Consider the following 22890-nt stretch of genomic DNA (forward strand, 5'->3'; position numbering starts at 1 on the left):
CACTGAGTTGCATAGGGCCTTGATAAGTTACTGAGGCTGGCTTTGAACTTGGGATCCTCCTGCCTCAGCCTCCTGAGCAACTGAGATTATAGGTGTGTGTCACCAAGTCCCACTGTGACTAATTTCTGAAAACCTTGACCAAAAAAAAAAAAAATTAGTAGACATTTGAGGTCAATAAAATTAATTTAGAAATAACTAGTTGAGTCAAGGTCAGACTTTTCCTTAATGTCCCAGAATGCTTACTTACCTTATGGTTAAAATATTTTTCAAACTTTAATCTTGCTAATTCTACACACTGGGACCAATTTCTAGGTCTTCTAGTAAGTAACTTAATGACTTGAAAACAGCCTTCTAAACTCTGCCCACTTTGTATTTTCTAGAATGGAAGAGAAAAAGAAAACACGAATATACTTCAAATTAAAAACACATATATACACTTTCTAAATCTCTGTTAAATGTTTTTATTCTATTTTTCACCTTAAGTTCCTTGTCTCTACCTTTCTCTTCTGCCTCTTTCTTTTAATTTATCTTTTATAGGAAGAGAATGGTAGGAGATTACATAGAAAAATTTAACTCTCACAAGATAGGTGTTTTCCTAGCTATGTTATTATTACTACATATGTACTTAGAGTACAAAGAATTCTATTAATAATATTTATAAAAAGCTGACTTTTCAGTAGTATATGATAAAGGAATACAAGAAAACATCTTTGAAGTTGCCCTTATCATGAGAGCAGTTAAGTCTGAGATTACTGTTTACTCCAAACATTTTCACTAAAACTTCCTCAATTTTTCCCCTAAGAGCTTAGCAAGTCCTTTTATTATTTGTTGCTCTTATTATCATTATTGCAGATCAAACATAGTTAAACATTGACAATTTCATATAGTTCAATCAAACTAAAATAAGGTCATCTGTGACATAATTTCAAGATTCCTCATGTATGTTTTAAATTTTTAGGTACAACACTAATGTTTTAACCATTCTTTATGGAGGTAAGACAGGTAACTTGAAATTAAGATTATAATGACACAAAATGTTAAGTTTGTATTAAAATGCATTAATTTTACCTGTAAGACTTCTTCTGCCGATAGATAGGTTTGCCAAAATTTGTTAAACAATGAAGGCTTGTGTGAAAAGGAACTCTCAAACTGTAAGGGAGAACAGAAAAATGTTCCACATACAAGTCTTTTTTTAAAGTTGGATATATCACATTCTCACTTCAAAGAAGGTAAACTCTCTGAAAAAGGAACTTTTACCTTATCTCTTGCCCACTGTATAGTGTGTTCGATAGCAGCTGGAAAGGATTTTAGGGTACAAAATGGTATTTCCTCTTCTGGGGGATCTCGCTATTATAACACATGACAAAAGATACTTAAGAAAAGCAGCGATAAATTTTTATTGATTTAATTGAGTCTTAAGACCAATATAAAAATAAAAAAATCATGTACAAGCATACATTTTAATATTTTCTCTTACATAATTAAAATTAATTCTTTTGACATTTAACCTATTTGTTAATAGCAAAGGACAAACATGAATACTTTATCATTTTGTCATCTGTGCTATCATTTGGTATACCATGTAGTACACACAGCGTATAACCACACATACCTTTATTTCTGGAAAAAAAAAAAAATGAGCTAAGATTTAAAATTTCAGAACACTACTGCCGCCTACATTGAAAAGTAATTCAAGAATCCAAAATATAGTACCATGAGTCCTAGGGTAATATAAGTCTCTCTATGGAGAAAAATACTTGGAACCAAGGATGAGTGGTATAGTTTCTTACAGAAAGTGTGTCTTAAATAAATGGCAAAAGCTAAGTTATCTCTTGTAGATAAAGGAGCACTGAAGAAATCTTTATTATAGGGTACAGTTAGGCGAGGCTTATTCATTTATCCAATCTAAAATGACTCACTTTGTCTCTTTTTTACTTAGAGATTTGGATTTGAGTTTTTTGACCCTATAAAACACTACTAAATATTTTATAAATTAAAGAGTGAAGCCAGGAGAGTATTACATTCTGGTTCTCAAGAGTTTGAAGCCAAAAAAAGAGGAAAAGGTTTAGGAGAGATTTATATTGGAAATCTTACAATGACATCAGCATGATTTTTTTTCCATCTAATCACCTTCAAATTAAACTTCTGAATTTTGTAACATTTTCATTAAATATAATGAAAATGCATTAATTTCTGATTTCATGAGAGGATATGAAAAAACATGTCCTTATAAAAATTTTGAAACCAAATATACCCATTAAATAAAGGGATACTGATGCTTCAAAAATATTATTTTTTCACTTTTTTTTAACCTGAGTGGATCTTTTTAAGTTGTAAAGCTTTATTTCCGAGACTAGTCGTTTGAACTTTGGCAGTATCTCAAAATTATTTATGGGGTTTTAAAACTTACACTTACATCATTATGTAAAAATATATGTACACAGACAGCTAGGTCCCACCTATTAAGAATCTGATTCTTCAGTTAGATTTTGGGTGGAACACCAGGGTCTGTACTTTTATTAAGTTTCACAGGTTATTTCTGTCAATGTAGGCTAGGTATAAATTCCTGAGGAGAATAAACATTAGACACAGATGTACAATGACTATCCTTGCCTTCTTTATTCCTTAGATACCAGCTAATGTATAATATAATAAAAATCAAAGGATCAGCAGATGAAAATAATTTTGTCTTTGTTGATAGCTCAATTCGCAATCTAAAAGTTTGATTTTCTTATCAAGCAATCTTAAACTCCAAAATTGTTAGAAAACTAAATAGAGGCTTTGAGAAATAAATAGTATACACATGAATACTACTACAGGAAAACTAGATACAAAATTCTGATGACTTTGAAAAAATTCAGTTATCATTTTTAGAAATGCCACATATATAAGTATAGACATAGCTGGCAGAGCAAAAACAGAAGGATTAAGAAAGCTAAATCAAATTTGCTGACTTGTGATGAAGACAAAAATCAATGATATATAAAGAAAACATTTATTTCAAAGTGTTGATCACTTACATGACTATTATAAGATTCAGTCAAGTGAGGAATAATAACTTCAGTGTGTCCCTTAGTGCCCATTGTTCCAGAATCTAAGAGAGGCCGTAGATTTGCTAAGCAACGGCTGTTTGAAAACATAATATGTAAAAAACACATTGGCCATTTTGCATATTGATACCTTTTTCTGAATATATTAGGAAACAAAATGAATAAACACCAAAAACCCCACTGAAAATTTCTACTTCCCAGATCTGTCATGCATGCAAATTCTGTTGCTCTTTCTAGTCATTTTTGTTTCTCCCTTCTACTACCACCACTAAGTCTTGGGCTGTGTTGGTTTTTATCTCTAGGTTAATTCTTAACTTATCCTTTCTTCTGTTGCTTTCTATTTATTCTTTGATTATTTTCTGACAACAAGTGCTATCCCACTATATATTCTCAATATTTGCTTTATCTCAAACAGTATCAATTTTTCTTCTCCATACTTACATTACCCACATTGTCCACATTTTAATATTTTTTTTTGTGTGTTTTCTGCTTAAGACCACAATCTTTTCACTACATTTTTTGACTGATAAAATTTTCCTGTTAATTATCTGCTCTAGCATCCCAACATTAAGGAGTCATACAATTATGTAAGAAAGACTATGTAAGGTTTACACATGTATAATCATTCATTCATCTACTTATTTCATAAACATTTACTGAATGATATCATCTGTTGAACACTAAGGATATAGTGATGAAAAATAAATGGTTTCTAAGAATGACTTACTGAGGCAATAAACATTAAATAAATATACATGTCAAGAAAAGTGTTATGAAGGAAAAAGTATATTGGGGAGAAAGTCTGTTTTAAGACAGACATTTAGGCTAAAACAGAATGAGGAAAAAACTTAAACTGAAAAGTGATAGGCAAATTCAGTGACAGGAGTTTTGGAGAAAGATAAACATCAGCTTCCCGAGGTTTGGGGAAAAAAAAAAGTGCTGAAGCTATGGCCTGGGGATGTAGCTCAGTGGTAGAGCATTTTCCCTAATGCTTCAGGCCCTGGTTTCTACCCCACACACTGGAGAAAAAATTGGGGGTTGGGGGAACTTAAGGCCTTGTCAGAACTGAAAGAATATACCTGTAACTAGAATAAGTAAGAGGAACCAAAATGCCTGGGTATATTTTACACTAGTGTGGTGGATGAGCGGCAGTTACTGCATGAAAGACATTTAGACTAGTTCCACTTCTCCATTTTATTCTAAGTATAATGGGAAATCATCAGACAGTTTGGGTTTGATGAGTACTATAGAACATAAAGAATAATCAGAAAATTTGTAATTTTTCAATAAGCAGGTGTGAGAAATAGAAGTAAACATGAAAGATAATCCTTCATGAACCTGAATAAGAACCTACCTGTCTACATATCTCCTGGCTTCCACATTATCTAATGCTGTAATAATTATATCTTGTTTAGTATAAAACTCATCATTGTAAATGGTCTCAGTGGCCGGACATACTTTGTTCAGGTGTGCATCTATCTTTAACTGAGGATTTATTTTCATAGTTGCATCAGCAGCAGTATAGCTTTTAGGTTTCTAAACAAATAACAAATACAAACAGAAGAAATAATGTTAAACGAAAAATATGAACTATGAACTTACACATTCTAATTTCTTGTAAATAGATATATAAGGTGAAAGTAAAGCATTGAGACATTTTCATTTTTGGTTTGTGATAATTATAGTTACTGCAATCACTATATTTAATAATGCACCTTAGTCCAAATAATATACACATTAATGAAAAAAATCTAAAGATCCTTTATTTCATGGTTCAGTGGTTTAGAATTCTTAAAATAATAGCTAAAAGTCATTAGTACTTTTTTTTCTTTTTAAAATTCTTGGGACTGACCTTGAGAATGCTAGGTAAGTGTCTACCACTGAACTACATTCCCAGCTCTTTTTAAAAAAATTTTATTTTGAACTTGTGATACTCCTGCCTGTCTTGAGTAGATGAGATTAGTTTTTGTACCACCATGCCCAGCTCAATTAATATATTTTATTCCCACAGTAATTGTGACTTGCTAGAGACTAGAAAATCATAATACCTTCAATAAAATATAGAAAATCCAGATCTGCAGAAAATAAGCTCGTAGATGTATGAGATTTTAATGCATTGATACTTAATCTTTTAAAATTCTTATTTATTTTTTGGTACTGGGGATTGAACTCAGGGGTACTTTATCACTGGGCTACATCCCTTGCCTGTTTCCCCCCCACCCCATTTTTTATTTTGAGACAGGGTCCCACTAAATTGCTTGAGGGACACGCTAAGTTGCTGAAGCTGACCTCGAACTTATGATCCTTCTACCTCAGCCTCCTGAGCTGCTGAGATGATAGGCATGCACCATTGTGCCCTGTATATGTTTCAGTTTTATAAAAAGAATACTCTAAATGAAAATTCATTCTTTTTTTAAAGATTTAGTAATTATTCAATCTTTGGTGCCATTTCAGGTATTATCACAATCATCTGTGAGTACTAGCTGTGATGCTTAATTTCTCTTGCCCCATTCTGAGTTCATGCATAGCATTTTAATGGTATTTCTGCATTGTTAGGCTTACATGTTTCATGTCTCACTGTTCTTAGTATACAAATCAGAAACTTTGTTATAACTCAGTAAAATAATAAACAGGATTTTTTAGTTCTTCACAAAGTGCTTAAACTTTGTAATCTATTTTAGTTTATGAAAGGCCCTGTTACTTTAACCTTTATAACTGTACAAGTAAGGCAATTAGGTTAACTATGCTGTTATAGTCACTTTCTGTTCATGACACTCCTAAGCTTAATGTACTAAGACTGTTAATGAGCTGTTGAACAAAAAAGGGAAAATAAAATAAAAATAAAACCATATCTGCTTAACTAAACTCCTTCATTCCCTGACTTAAGTTCTAAGTGCTAAAGTTTACCTGTTTCATAAGACTGAAAAATGAGAGTAGCTCCAAATTTATGATGTCAGAACTTCAAATTATAAAATTTATTTCAATATATTTATTTTCTAAAATTAAATATGAAAACATACCTACGTGATTACAGAATGAAAAAATACTCTGATATTTCACAACTCAAATTAATATCCAAAATCAATGCAAAAACCAATATTTTATATTAAAAGATAATTTTATATTTTCCTTTTTATCTTTCTCAGTAGTAATAAAATTCTAAAACATTTTGAATTTAAAAACACTTTGTTTATTCAATCCTATTTTCTATTTACAAAAAGGAAACTCTTTTTTATATAACAGATGACTTAAATTCGAAACAGAATATCAACATACCTGTATGTGATGAGGACGAAATAGGAACTGTCGATTTAAGTTGGATTTTTCTATCAAGTCAGGATCTGTAACTGTAACCTAACATTGGAAGGAAAACATAATAAGTAAATCTATCTTACTTATCTTGGAATGACTAAAACAGCTTCTACAAATTGTTCTAAATTATTTGGCTTACCAATACTATGCTTTTATGCCTATATTTAATTATAATTGATATTCAGCATGGGAGTACCTTAAACAAGGTAGTAGAATAAATTGTAATCATTATTCAAAAATGTTCTTCAACTATTTATGAGAAAATAGAGGCTGAAAACATCTCTATCACCTTTTAGACCCATGCAATTAATTACCTATAGAGGACCTAGCTCTTCTTTCTAAATTTATATTTATTCTTTGGGAATTATAGTTTGAAAAGAATACTTGCACATTTCAATCTGAAAGGAACTTCAGCTAATGAGGTCTACAAACTAAAGTGGAGGCTGCCTGTTTCTGTAAATAAAGTTTTACTGGCACACTGTCAGTGTACTGTCTATGGCTATTTTCATTCTCTGAGGGCAGAGCTGAACAATTGTGACGATACCTGGTCAAACCTAAATGTGCAATCTGGTCCTTTCAGAAAAAGTTTATAGACTTTCATTTCAAAGGATGCAAGAAAAGTGACAGACTTAGATTAATCTGAAAAGTATTCAAAATAATTTGCCATTTAAGCTAGTATTTTTAAACACAATTTTCCTAGGTGTAATATCTCTCAGACTATGTTAGTTATTAGATGTTGAATAATAGTATTTACAGATGTTCATTTTCTTTTAGTGGATATCTCCCAGATATTTTAATATTTCTGTCTAATTATGTTAGAAGGTATCTTTTTTAATGGGAATAACAACAAAAAGCCAGGCAGAAAATGACCTTTAATAAAAAACCTTACTCAAGGTTAACTGCTGTAGTACATGACCATAATCTCAGTGACTCAGGACACTGAGTCAGGAGGATCTGAAGTTTGAGGCCAGCCTAAGCAATTTAGTGAGTAGGCCCTAAGCAACTTATTGAGACCCTGTCTCAAAATAAATAAATAAAAGGGGCTGAGTTGGTAAAGCACCCCTTAGTTCAATCCCTGAGTTCCAAAACAAAAAAAAACAAACCCTTACCTCAACTCACAATAATTACTGTGATTGTGGGTATACCTCTTTGTCTTTCTACCTTTTCCAAATTCACTTTTTATTCTCCCCATTTTGCTTTCTACCACATTCATCAAGTTTTCTTAATTCCAACTGGTTTGGAAAGTTATACATCTATTTTTATATGGTCATGTTCAAAATTTTAACAGGTATAACAGGTATATATAACTTCTAAAATTAATTAAACTGTCCTCTTCCTGAACAATCTGAGAATACAGGAACTTATTTACCTTGCAACTCTTCCTTCTACTTTCAATGATGACATCAATGTACAACATTATAGATATTTTATTTTGAACCATACTCCTAAATCAGTAAATATTTTAACTAAAGACTTTTTAAAATTAATTCTTATCTAAACCTAAGAATGCTGATAAATGCCTCTGTTTATCCTTCAAGCAGTACCCACATTACTTAACAGTACTCGCAGTAAGAACCAATGCTGGTAGGTAATCTTTAATCATTTTATTGGTTAGATATCTTTACTTTGTCCTCCCTCTTGAAAGATTAGTTGACTATAGAAATTTATGTTCATAGTCATTTTCCCTTTAACTATAAAGTTCTATGTATCTTCTAGCATTTATTGCTGGACAGATGTCTATTATACAACCTCCTTTTTGAATCTTAATTTTTTTTTAAATAAATCAATGTTCATTATCTTTTTTTTTTTTTAACATTTATTTTTTAGGTGTAGATGGACAAAACACAATGCCTTTATTTTTATGTGGTGCTGAGGATCAAACCCGGGTCCCACCCTTGCTAGGCTAGCGCTCTATTGCTGTGCCACAATCCCAGCCCAAATCTTCATCTTTTTAATTTGAACATACTTGTCTTGCTTCAACTCCAGTAACTTTTGTCATTATCTTGGAAACACATTGTTTCTTCCCCAGCATGTTTATTCTCCCTGGAAATTCCACCAGATTTACACTGGACATTGCAAATGCATCTGCTTTCATTTTTTAAAAGATAGTTTTTCTACACTACTTTCTGAGTACTTGTATTTATCTTCTATTTGTCAAATTTCACTTTCAGTTGCATTTGAATTGTAGGTTTACAATTAGACAAATTCTTACATGACATTTTGGAAAAATCTTAGTGCTGATTTCTTCTCATATTTCTATTTCTTTTTATCTTCTATCATTTTTAAATTCAAAGCTTGTTCTATCATAGGTCGATTTTTAAAATTAAAAACATTTTTAAAATTAAAAAAGTTAAAAAGTATTTGTACAGTAAGTCTATGTGTTTGCGGTATTTCAGAGGTCTGTCCACATTAACTTACTCAATTTTGTTGCCTGAACTCAACTGGTTTCTTCACCAGTTTTTTTTTTTACCTTCACATGCTGATATGCACTATGATTTAGGTATTCAGGTGATCCCCAAACTTAGGCAACCAAGGGTTTTGTTTTTTTTTTGTTTTAAAATGCCTTTTAAAACAATAGAACTAATAGTAGTGTATGGAATAAAATTGAGGAAATCCTAAGCAGAAATAATATAAACATATAATATCTACAAAAGTAATAAATGTCCTCTTAAAGTGGAATAATAAGTTAAACTATAAAATGTGAACTATTATATAAATATTAGTTATTTATGGTCATTTTGTTAGTCATTATGATAAATCTAAGAAATCACTAACAAAAGTTAGTTTATATCTTAAAAGGGGAAACACCACCAATGAAATCTATTTTTATTTAAATATATGGCATAGCTTCACAATTAACTTATATTTAGTGCTAAAAATTTAAATTGCATTCCAAAATTTATATTATTCCTACTACTGTTGACATTAATTGAAACTACATCTAAACTACTACTCTGTAAATTTCTAATGTCTTCTCTCATCTTAAAGGTTTATTTAACAATTAATAGTATCTAACAGAAGTAACAACAATGTGGTTGTTTTCAGTTTCAGAGCATTAGAGAAAGGAACTGAGGAGCAGAGAATTAAAGTAATTTGTCATAAGGTCACAGAACTTGATTAGTGTTTAGAAGATATCAGATTCTTCCAATTTCTGGTTTAATGCTCTCGTCTCAAAAAATACTTCAGATCTACATAGTCAAATACAGTTCAAAAAAAGGTAAAAAAAATACACAAACTTTTAGCTCTCAAAAATTTATATCTTACCATTCCCTTCTCCTTGTCTGTGCCAACACCAAGTAAAGCAAAATTTTTTAACATTTCACAGCCTATGGCTCCACATCCTACCTATGCAGGAGAAAAATGATATATGTACCAGATTAAAATAAAACTATAATATCTACTTAACAAGGAAGAATTCCAACCTAAATTTTCTTCAAATGCTAAGTTATGATAACACGTACTTTAAAATAATTACTGGCCATTTGTGACTCCTTTTAGTTCAAAATAGTTAACATTTATTATATCTTTTCAAGTTTCTCAAAGATGGAAAAAAGTATAAACCAAATAAGAAAAAGCAAAATATTCATAACTTATTTAAACAGAAGACATTAAAGAATTCCAAACAAAAGCAAAATACTGAGCTCAGTTTTTGTAAGACAGACATGAACACCACAAAACATTTTAATGGAAAAAAAAATCACATCACAATTCCCATCACTATTAACTTACTAAAAAGACATTCAAATTCTGTAGCTTTTGACACAAAGTATCTCCAATGCAGGCTCTTAAGGCATCATATCTATCTCCTCTGAAGAAAACAACATTTAACACAAAAAATAGAAAAAAAACAAATATTAGATTAGTTTCATTGTCATTAATACAAATTTCATGTGCTTTAAAAAAGAATAAACTAAATAGTATCCTCCAACTTATCAGAACTACCTTAACTGAAAGAGAAAAGACCACACAAAGTCAGCTTTTACTCTTTCCATTTGACTTAATAAGTCCAAATAACTTAAGTGACGATAACTATAATTCACAGTAGTTCCCTCTCATCCAGAGGGAATTTGTTCAAAGACCTCCAGTATACTCAAATCCTTGGACACTACAGAAGCTTATGCATACTCTTACATAAACATACATGACATAAATTTAATGCCTTTTTCATTTTAGTTCTCACATGCTGTGGTTGTAATTTTTGCAGTTTGAGGTACAAGAAAAGCTAGCACTAATTTATTTTTCCTTCTTTAAAATTTGATAGATAGCAGACTCTTTCTTACCATAGATCTTTTTTTTTTTTTAATTATATTTTAGTTGTAGTTGGACACAATATCTTTATTTTATTTATTTTTTTTATGTGGTGCTGAGGATCGAATCTAGGGCCTCACACATGCTAGGCGAGTACTACACCGCTGAGCCACAATCCCAGCCCCCTTACCATAGATATTAATAACTTCTGCACACAACCTTTTTCCTTTCTTTAGGTTGAGAACTTTCACATTTTCACTTATACATAAGTAAAATATATACATATATATATTTACATACATCTATATTTATATATAAATATAAATAAAGATAGTACTTTATTTCTTGTTTTTGGTTTATCCAAATTGCTAGGATCACTACTCTTGCATTTTGGGGTTATTACTGAGAAACCTGAGTTTACTTGAACAAAACCAACTATGATACTGATGGTTGATCTAATCACAGCTACAAAATGATTAAGAGGTATTCAACAAATACTCTGGATAAAGGGATGATTCGGGTCCTAGGCAGAATGGTGAGATTTTATCATGCCACTCAGAAGTACATGGAATTTGAAACTTAAAAACTGCTATTTCTGGAATTTTCATTTTGTATTTTCAGATCATACATCACTGAAATCTTAGATAACGAAATTGCAGATAGGGGGACTAATGTATCTTGAAAAATAATTTGCTAAGCCAGTGATTTTTAAGAAAGTTCTTAGAGTAACCCATGTATGGGCTTTAGAGTTAACCCACTTAAACTGATGGCAGAATTTTGGGTTATGTTTACTCTAGGGAGAATAAAATCTCAACTTTTATCAGATTCTGAAAGAGATTTACAACCCAAAAAAGGTGAAATATGACTGATAGACTGCAGAGAGCATTTTTTCATCTAATATTATTCTGATATTTTGAATGCTAACCATTCTCATGACATAAAGTTTAAACCTTTATATTCATTATTTACAAAGTGGTAAAAAGATATGACATTTAACACCTAAGCAGGTAAGAAACAATAACTAATGAGAGAAAATAAATCTAAAATAAATCTGTTTAGACAAAAACTTGCAAACTCTTGTTTCTTATAAACATACAAGTAAGAAAAAGTAACAGAAATTTCTGTATTACCGTGGGAGAAATTCTTCACATTCAGGTTTGCCTAAGGATTCGACAATGTCTGCTGCTTCAAGATATAACTTAAAGTAGAAGATTAAAAACATAATTACCATGTATATAGCATAAATTATTTAAAAAGGAAGCTCTTCTCTACTATAGTTATTTAATAATCATCATTGGAAAAGATGATTAAAAATGTCAATTTGGAGTAAAATAATACTAAAACATAATTTTTTATAACACCATGCCTATTCCTATATTTTCTCTTTTAAAACAATGGTAAAAGGTGAAAGAACTGTTAAAAGATATATAATCTAATCCATATCATTTAGTCACGTAACATGCTATTTTCAAACCTTGGAAACAAAAGGAAAATTTACTTCCAAATCTAACCAAGATGTTAACAGTTACAACTGAACCAGATTTTCTACTAATCAACTTGTATCCCATGCTGGAAGAAACAATTCAGTAGTAAAGTTGCATTACGTGGGTTCTTTTTATAATATAAAAGTGAATATTATATTAAAAATATTTACACTGTTTCAAAACAGAAAGGGACAGAAGAATACTTTCTGCCAATTATTCCTTCTGATGACAGAAATTAGGGTATTTATTCCATCTTGTCACTGTTTTTAATTGATATAACTCAAACCTGTATCATTCCTGTTTTCCAACTTTAGAATTTTATACCCAGGAAGGGAACTTGAGGACCTATAATGGCAAAAATTTTCATGAAACAAGTTCGAGAGAACCAAGAAAGCTTAGCTATTACTGGAGAACAACTAACTATAAGGAGAGAGAATTCATTTCTTTACTTTTACAATAGAGGGAAATACTACTAAGAAGAGAACTTTGGGTTATTTTCCAATAGTCCTAACATAAGATCCTGTTATTTTCAGCTACAAAACTAATAAGCTTTGGAGGCATATTACTTGCCTCTCTCATGCATCAAATAATATTTTAAAGTAGCTTTTCTAGCATATTAGTACTATATTATAATACATTATACATTCATTTTATGCATGGAAAATTAAAACTTAAATGTTAAAAAAATAGTAAAATTAGAAACTAACCCACTGGCACAAAGGAGAAAACTTTCCTGTCACAGCTTTCAATACTTCTTGGCTGGCAACACCTCCTACTGCTGCAGCAAGTGGGGATAAAAAGCCTCGAGCAGTCCAAGAAAGCCAATGAACAATATCAGCATTTACTTCAGGCTGAAACACAAACCATGAAAGACAATAATACTGTAAATATTATTCAGATAGTGCCCTTAAAATTTCAGTGACTAAATTGAGAATTATTAGTATGTAACTTCTAAAAATGTTACATTTCTCTACTAAATCAATTTTAAAATCTAAACTATTTCAAACTCACAATAAAAAGACTCATTTGCCTGTTACCTTACGCAGCATTTGTTTTCCAGTACCTGCCCATTTTTTGCTATCTGAGTCTTTACATTAGCCTAGGGTAACATTTAGAATTAACAGGAATATTGTCCATTTACAGTTTTTCTTAAAGAATAGTTCTTTTTTTTTAAGGTACCGGGGATTAAACTCATGGGTACTCAATCACTGAGCCACATCCCCAGCCCCATTTTGTATTTTATTTAGAAACAGGGTCTCCTGAGTTGCTTAGCACCTTGTTTTTGCTGAGGCTGGCTTTGAACTCAGGATCCTCCTGCCTTGGCCTCCTGAGCTATTGGGATTACAGGCAAAAGAATAATTCTTTGATGTCAGTTATATTTATGAACAACCAGAATTTACAAAAAAGATTAATAAAGATTACAAAAAATCCTGAACCTTGATAAACAAACATAAGAAGATCTGTAAAAATAAGAAGCTATTAGTTTATGTGAGAAGTGGTAAGTAAAAAGTATAATTATGATAAATAATGGGACAATACATTGCTAAAAATACAAAGTTCTCAATGACTATAATTACAAACTGAACTTATATATCTCAAAATAACATGTTATCATTTTAAAATAAACAATGGGTAACTGGATTTTGGAGCTGTTGTTTTAGCACAGCTTATTTGTAACAAAGATCTTTTCAAAAACTCTGGTTTTTCCTTTCTCTTCCTATGCTTTCAAGATCAGTAACCTTAATTTTGACTTGAAGCTTCCAGTAGGGCTCAATTAATCTCCTGAAATCCTAAGTACACTAACCATTATTGAATACTTAGTAAGGGAGACAGTTGGGTTTTGGTACATTCTCAAAGATATGTAAGATAAAATAACGGTTAATAATTACTCATTATTACCCCTCCAGTTCAATTTTCTATTTCATAATTTTCAAATATTTAGCACTCACCTTAAGTCACAAGAACTGTGATTTAAGTTGTGCCATTTTTAAATGTTGATATTGGTGGCAATAATATTACAAGCAATGATGAGCATAAGAGGAGCAAGTTAGATTGAGTAAGTACCTATTGTGCTAAGTTTTATACTAAGTTCCTATAAAATTTTCCAAATAATCCTAGGAAATATCATTTTTATTATATTATGTAAGTGAAAACCCAAAACTTTGAAAGAATAGGTAACTTAAGATTTTATAGTTGGTAAACTGATAAGCCAGGATCTGAGTGCAAAATGTGTAACTTCATAACTTTATTTTTATCATTGTTATACTATTTCCCAAGATTCTGTTATTTTTCAGTAAAATACATGAAAAACATCCAAATCTTGAGAATTTTTAGTTACCCTAGGATAGTCTAATTATCTCAATCACCAAAGAACATTCATAGACACAAAATCAAAAATAAAAATGTGACAGGTCTTTAGTATTGATAGGAAAAAGAATATTATAAACTTTAATTACTTGTAAGTAGAGCAGATGCTAAACTCCAACAGAAATAACTGTGGACCTGACAAGGCTATGGGCCTGCCCATGAGGCAGGAAATAAGAAGAGACATGGTACATACAATGGAAGCCCAATGATTACTAAGCATAGTCAAAATCATCCTGAGAAAATGAAAAATCTCACTAAATTCCACAAACTGAACATAGATATAAAGTTTGAAAGATCTCAGTACTGGCTATGGTGAAAAACCCTGGGAGAGGGTTTTTTCCCCATTTTTTTATAAATCAATAAATGGACAAAGGAACTAAACTTATGTTTATATTTAGTTAGCAAATTATAATTACATTAATACATTAATAATTCTCTTAATATATAAAAGAACATAAATATTGAAGAGGCTATCTTTTCTCCAATATACATTTATGGTGCTTTTGTCTAGAATGAGATAACTGTATATATGTGGGTTTGTTTCTGTGTCTTCTGTTCCAGTGGTCTTCTTGTTTGTTTTTGTGCCAAAATCATGCTGTTTGTGTTACTATAGCTCTGTAGTATAATTTAAGGTCTGGCATTGTGATGATTATTGCTTTACTTTTCTTGCTAAGGATTGCTTTGGCTATTCTGGGCCTCTTATTTTTCCAAATGAATTTCATGACTGTCCTTTCTATTTTTAAGAATAACGAACATAACTGGAATTTTAATAGGAACTGCATTCAATCAGTATAGATAATACTTTTGGTAGTATGGTCCGTTTTGACAATATTTGTTTGTTTGTTTTTTTTGCCTATCCAAGAACATGGAAAAACTTTGTATCTTCTAAGGTCTTCAATTTTTTTCTTTATTGCTCTGTAGTTTTCATTGTAGAGGTCTTTCACCTATTTTGTTAGACTGATTCCCAAGTTTTTTTTTTTTTTTTTTTAAGGCTGTGAATAGAATAGTTTTCCTAATTTCATTTTGCTTCAGTTTATTTTATCATTGGTGTATAGGAATGCAATTGATTTATAGGTGTTAATTTTATATCCTGCTACTTTACTGAATTTGTTTATGAGTTCTGCAAGTTTTCTGTGGAGTTTTTTTGGGTCTTCTAAATGTAGCATTATGTCTTTGGCATATAGGGATAGTTTGAGTTCTTCTTTTCCTACTTGTATCACTTTAATCTCTTTCTTTTGTCTAACTGCTCTGGCTGGAGTTTCAAGGAATATGTTGAATAGGAATGGTAAAAGAGGGCATCCCTATATTGTTCCAGTGTTTGAAGGAATGCTTTCAATTTCTCTCCATTCAGAATGATGTTGGCTTTGGGTTTAACATATAGCTTTTACAATGTTGAGGTTATATTCCTACTTTCCCTAGTTTTTCTAGTGTTTTGAATATGACTGGATACTATATTTTATCAAATATTTTTTCTGCATCTACTGAGATAATAATGTGAGTCTTGATTTCCAAATGCTAAAGCAAGCTTGCATCCATGGGAACAAACACCACTTGAACAAGGTGCACTACCTACTCCCAAGTGCAAGAAGTAAAATCAAGAATCAATTAATAGGACAACATCAAACTAAAAAGCTTCTTCACAGCAAACAATCAAGAATGTGAAGACAGAGACTACAGAATGAGAGAAAATTTTGCTACCTGCACCTTAGATTGAACATTAATTTCTAAATATACAAGGAACTCAAAAAACTTAAGACCAAAAAAAAAAAAAAAAAAAAAAAATCAAATAACCCAATCAATAAATGGGCAAAGGAACTAAACAGGCAGTTAACAGAAGAAATATAAATGGTCAATTAAAAAACAAAAACAAAAACAAAAAAAAAACAGTTCCACATCTCTAGCAATTAGAGAAAACCAAATTAAAACCACGATGAGATTCTATTCACTCCAGTCAGAATGGCAGTTATCAAGAAAACACAAATAACAATAAACTTTGGTGAGGATGAGTGGAAAAGGTTACTTTCATACATTGCTAGTGGGTGCTACTCTGGAAAGCAGTACCAAGACTCCTCTAAAAACTTGGAATGGAACCATTTGACCCAGATATACCATTCCTCAGTATATATCTAAAGGACTTAAAATCAGCATACTAGAGTGATGCTGCCATTTCAATGTTTATAGCAGCTCAATTCACAATAGCTAAGCTATGGAACCAACCTAGGTGCCCTTCAACAGATAAATGGATAAAGAAAATGTGGCATATATACACAATGGAATATTAACTCAACCATAAAGAAAAATGGTTTTTTGGCACTTACTAGTAAATGGATGAATCTGGAAACTATCATGCTAAGTGAAATAAGCGAATCCCAAAAAAACCAAAGGCTGAATGTTCTCTTTGATATGTGGATGCTAATACACAACAAGGAAGAGAAGGGAAGAATAGAAAGTTCAGTGGATTAGTCAAAAGGGGAATGAAAGAAAATAAAGGAGGGTGGGAATAGGAAAGACAACAGAATAAATCGGACATAATTTTCCTATGTTCATCTATGAATATATGACCAGTGAAACTCCATATCATGTACAACCACAAGAATGAGATCCAAAGTTATAAATAATATGTCAAAATACACTCTACTGTTACGTATTTCTAAAAAGAATTACAAATAAAAGTTCTGAGACAAAAATAAAATGCTATGTACTAATACCATTCCATTGAGACATTCTAGAAAAGGCAAAAACAACAGTGGTCACCAGGGTTTGGCTGCAGGCTTCAGAGATTATCATAAAGAGGCGTAAGGGAACATTTTGGCCTGAAGGGAATGTTTTACATCTTGGCAGTGGTGGATATGATACTTTGAATTCATGGTGTACACTAAATTAGTTGTGTAAAGAATTTTGTTTACACCTAAAATGGGTGAAATTTACCTTATATAAATTGTACCAGCCAGATAAATTCTTAATCATATTCCCTTTCATCACAGACTTCAATAATCTATTTCTTTTTTTTATTTTTAAAAACTTTTGAAACAATCTATTTATAATAATCTATTTCTAAACTTTCATATATTTTTTTTCTACAACCACTACATATGTAATGAATGGTCTCTCATTTATGGCTGGTGATTCATTACCTGTGGTATATTTATTTTTTTCTTTTTTAAAATTACATAACAGATAAAAGCTTCCTATGTTAAGCTCTTCATTTCCCATTCATTTTTATAAAATGAGAAAAAATATTTTCAAATAATTACATGAATATTGCTATGTTGATAGTTGCTAAAGTGTTTGGCAGGCAGGCACTAGCATCATAAAATGAAAATACCATTTTCTAGGTTATATGTTCAAGTCCAAATGTGATATGCAAAATACAATTATGAGATTTGTACGTATCACATATAAAAGAGACGGTATATAGAAAAGTTCATAATTTTATAGTGAGTTTGAGCAGGTTAACAAATTGAGTAAATCAGAAAAGAATGATAAATAATGTAAACAGCATTAATGTAACAACAGCAGCAACAAATAGTAATAGTCGAAGTATTTTACAAAATCACATCATTTATGTTTATAAAATAATCAATAATATTGACAACAATCTTATGAGGTAGGTCAATCCTATTTTATAGGCTTAAAAGATAAAGTAGAAAAAAATAAAGAAATTACCCAGTGTCACAGAATCCATACGCAACCAAGCTGGGATCTGGAGGAAAGAGTAATTTGTGTGTGTGTGTGTGTGTGTGTGTGTGTGTTGTGGAGGAGTGGGGTTATTGGGGATTTAACCCAGGAGTGCTCTACCACTGAGTTTTAACCTCAAGACTTTTTAATTTTTATTTTGAGACAAAGTCTTGATAAGTTAATAAGGTTGGCCTCCAACTTTTTATATTCCTCCTGCCTCAGCCTCTTGTATTCCTCCTACCTCAGCCTTCTGAGTAGTTAATATTACAGGTATGTGCTGTCCTGCCTAGTTTAGAAAAATGTTAATATACACAACATCTACATGTTACAAACAAATCTTTTAACAACCAGAACTTTGAATATTTACCTTCTCTTCCAAGGTTTCACTTATAGATGTTGCTAGTTTCAACAGCTCTTCTGAATCTTGTTGGCATCTACAATTCATAAAGGTACCTCAATGTCAATTTCCCATTGCCATAAACAGAAGCTCATATTCAAAACTAAAATATAAGATATTTATATATGGATGTGGATTTTTTTTTATAAAAACGTATGTCCAGCAAATTATGAATCAGAATCCTTAAATCAGAGAAATCATTCAGCATTTGTTTTTTGGGGATTGGCTAACTTCTCTTAGCATTATATTCTCCAGCTCCATCCATCCATTTACCTGCAAATGCCATGATTTTATTCTCTTTTAATGCTGTATATATACCACAGTTTCTTTATCCATTAATCTACTGAAGGGCATCTAGGTTGGTTCACAGTTTAGCTGTTGTGAATTGTGCTGCTATAAACATTGATGTGGCTGTGTTCCTACAGTATGCTGTTTTTAAGTCCTTGGGTATAGACTGAGGAGTGGGAGAGCTGGGTCAAATGGTGGTTTCAACCCCAGTTTTATAAGGATTCTCTACACTGCTTTCCATATTGGCTACACCAATTTGCAGCAATTTATGAGTGTGCCTTTCCCCACACATTCTTGCCAAGACTATTGTTGTTTGTATTCTTAATAGCTGCCACTCTGAAATGAGTGAGATGAAATCTTATAGTAGTTTTGATTTGCATTTCTCTGGGGATGAGAGGATTAAATGAACTCTAGATAGGGCAAAGGGTAAAAGGGGAGGGAGAAGAGGAAAGGGGACATAGGGACAGGAAAGATGGTGGAATGCGATGGTCATCATTACCCTAAGTACATGTATGAAGATAAGAAGGATGTGACTCTACTTTGTATATTCAACCAGAGACATGATAAGAAGGATGTGACTCTGTATACAACCTGACATGAAAAATTGTGCTCTACATGTGTAATATGAATTGTAATGCATTCTGTTGTCATATATAACAAATTAAAATTAAAAAAAACCCATATATCCAAAGTTCTTAAAATCAGCATACTACAGTGATGCAGCCACATCAATGTGTAAAGCAGCTAGACTCACAATAGCTAACCTACGGAATCAACCTAGGTGCCCTTCAACAGATAAATGGATAAAGAAAATGTGGCATATATACACAGTAGCATATTACTCAGCCATAAATAAAAATGACCCCATTTGCTAGTAAATGGATGAATCTGGAGACTATCATGCTAAGTGAAATAAATGAATCCCCAAAACCAAAGGCTGAGTATTCTCTTTGACAGGTGTATGCTAACACACAATGAGGAGGGGGAGGGAAGAACAGAGAAGTTCAGTGAATTAGACAAAGGGGAATGAAAAGGAAGGGGGATAGGAGCAGGAAAGACAGTAGAATAAGCTGGACAGTTTTCCTATGTACATATACGAATACATGACCAGTGAAACTCCACATCATGTATCACCACAAAAATGGGATCCTAATTAAAGTAAATTATACCCCATGCATGTATAATATGTCAAAATATACTTTACTATTATATCTAAAAAGAGCAAGTTTAAAAAATCCTGCAGCACTTAAAAAAAATGAAATAGGCATACTGTAAAGATACAGACATATCAATGTTTATAGCAGCACAGTTCACAATAGCCAAGTTATGTAACCAGACCACATGCCTCTCAAGAGACAGATAAAGAAAATGTGGTATACATAGACAATGGCATTTTACCCTGCCATAAAGAATGAAATGATGACATCTGTTGACAAATTAATGGAACATCATGCTAACTGAAATAAACCGGGCCCAGAAAGTCAAGGGTCAAATGTTTCCTCTCATATGTGGAAGAATGAGAAAAGGGAGGAACGGTGGAATGAAACTGATCAAACTATACTATGTACATATGAATATACTACAATGAAGAATGAGGAATTCTGCCAACAGAATTAAAGATTCTGGTTTACAAATAAATAAATTACTTCAAAGCCATGATCACCTAACATTATATAAATAAGATTTAATTTTAAATAAAAAAAGCAAAATCCTTTTGTAATAGTACTTCTAACGTAAGAAAGAAAAAAGTATGACTAGCTCAGTAATTCTCAGTTTTTTTTTAAGTTATAACTTTTAAAGCCTTCAAAAAGTCATAATAAATGTTTATATAGGTCACTGTATTTATTGCTTTTGCAATTACCAGGGGCTTTCTTTAAAAAACACTAATTTTTGAGATCCTTTTTTATATAAAAGAAAATAGTTCTTTTAAAACAACAACAAAAAGTTACCCAATATTTGGCTTGCGGTTGTAGTTGTCCTGAAACTGGTCCAATGCAAGCATAGCTGTGTGAATCTGTAAAGGTGCCTATTTAAGAACATTAAAAATTGGCTTCATTTATTAAATGCACAGTATGTGTCAGACACTAGGCTAAATGCTTTTAAAATATTATTTAATTTTAATCCCCATGCAATACACTATTCATACTGATCATGACCAGAGAAGTAAAATGACTTGACCTCAAGGCAATAAAGGTATTTTTCAAGGAATCTCTCCAAGGTGGAATAATTAGTGATTATCAGGCTATTCATATGAAACTTAAGAGCAATATTAATTGAACAACAGTAATAAAACTTTTGTGTAAGTTCATCTAATCTTTTTTCTTTATCAACAATTACAAATTTGCAAACTGTTTCTTCCTTCCTTATCACAAATACATCTGTTACAAAATTATATCCAGTGATTTAAAAAAATATATGCCTAAGTTTGTTTGCTCTTATATAAACTCTACATGGTTAATAAAATCTTAATAAAATCAATTTGTATAAGTTATTGAAATCATTTTATAATCAAAGCTAACAAATCCTATCAAGTAAAACTTTAATCATTCTAACATTTTTTTCTATGATACAAATTCCTGTTATAAATTCTTCAACTTCAGATATATGAGTATAATTAATTAGTTAATTAAGAAAACCTGAGGGCAAGAAATATACATGGTTACTCCATTTTAACTTTATCATCACTTACCAATTCCCACCCCCCACTCTGTTGCCTCTTTCAAACCTGAAAAGTGTGTATTTACCTCAGGTTTGCTAAAATCTGCAATAAGGCACTTTGGATGTTTTATCTGCTTCTCCAATGGTTCCTAACAGGAAAAAAATTTATTATTTCACAGCAAGTGAGTGATTACTTGACAAAATACACTGTTACATGTCAGTGCAATAGACATAACAATGAATCTTTCCCAAAGGTCTAAAATAATAATGTAAAGAAGTTTGTCTTAATTGAAATATAAAATATCTACTATTCTCCCTATTACCACACTGCAAACAACTGCTCTACATAGTAAACTTAAGAACTAACAAGAACATCTTTATACTCCAAAAACTTTATTGTTATTTATAAAAACAGATATTGTTAAGCACACTTCACATGTCTGACAAGACCAGAATAGATATTCTAAGACAAAACCTTTGTGGATTAAAAAACCATCAAGGTAAAACAAATAAAAACCTGAAAGACAATTACCCCCAAATACCCACCCAATCTGAACTTACTTGAGGCACAAACTATTCAGTTAAAAATTGGTGACAGAGCAAGAAAGAAGTATATAGGGGCAGATGTGACTAGCTGTAATATTTTATTATTTTAGTTTTGCCTTGAACAAGCCTTGAGGAGTACTATTACTGTTAACAGTTCTGGTGTGGGGGAAGACAATGAAGTTAAAACCCGAGATCTTGCAATAAAACTTCCCCAAATTCCAAGTAACATCATCAAAAAACCAACCAATCAGAGATGTGTTAGACAGATTACATGGAGAAGTAGCCGAAAGACTTAAGCAGCAGGAGATCTCTTAATTTTAGGACTATAGGTCTCTATATTCTATTTAGCAACTTACACTTTCATGTCAGGTAATTATACACATTGTTTTTTCTTTAAGCATTAAAATTCAATAGAATTTTTACTTTAAATTAAATTTGAATTAACAAGTATAAGAAAGAAATATTTCTTAAAAAAATAAACTAATAAAGCAAAACAACCTTTGATATATCTTTTGAAAATATGTATGTTTTATCTCTTAGGAAGTAAACAGTATGATCAACTCTTTGCTTATATAGATTTTTTTGATATCAGTTTGTTTCTTACATTAATCCTATTTTCCTCAAAGTGGGTACAAGTTAAACAAAAATTATACAGTGTTTTTGACATCAGTTTGTTTCTTAGATTGATTCCATTTTCCTCAAAGTGAGTACAAAGTAAAAGAAAACAAAATTAATTCAGCTTTTAAATTAACTGTTTGGTTAACTGAGTATTACATTTTTCTCTTAAGTTATTATTTTTATAGAAGGATATATATATATATATATATATATATATATATATATATATATATATATATATATA

General features: G+C 31.2%; 1 protein-coding gene across 3 annotated transcripts in view; it reads right to left on the reverse strand.

Annotated features, from left to right (window-relative positions):
• The window catches only part of Uba6 (ubiquitin like modifier activating enzyme 6), a 75869-nt gene that overhangs the window by 12258 nt on the left and 40721 nt on the right, over positions 1-22890 (reverse strand). For all 3 annotated transcript variants that reach the window (XM_048784587.1, XM_048784586.1, XM_048784588.1), the window contains 13 exons: positions 21569-21631; positions 20774-20850; positions 18507-18573; positions 12802-12945; positions 11741-11808; positions 10092-10170; positions 9627-9707; positions 6327-6404; positions 4405-4586; positions 3021-3126; positions 1258-1347; positions 1069-1149; positions 248-376 (listed from right to left, as the gene is read on the reverse strand). In XM_048784587.1, the coding sequence (XP_048640544.1) occupies positions 248-376; positions 1069-1149; positions 1258-1347; positions 3021-3126; positions 4405-4586; positions 6327-6404; positions 9627-9707; positions 10092-10170; positions 11741-11808; positions 12802-12945; positions 18507-18573; positions 20774-20850; positions 21569-21631 (1245 nt within the window). The remainder of the gene's footprint in view (positions 1-247; positions 377-1068; positions 1150-1257; positions 1348-3020; positions 3127-4404; positions 4587-6326; positions 6405-9626; positions 9708-10091; positions 10171-11740; positions 11809-12801; positions 12946-18506; positions 18574-20773; positions 20851-21568; positions 21632-22890) is intronic.

The sequence above is a fragment of the Marmota marmota genome, unplaced genomic scaffold (assembly GCF_001458135.2).
Source record: "Marmota marmota marmota unplaced genomic scaffold, marMar, whole genome shotgun sequence".
Classification (NCBI taxonomy): Eukaryota; Metazoa; Chordata; class Mammalia; order Rodentia; family Sciuridae; genus Marmota; species Marmota marmota.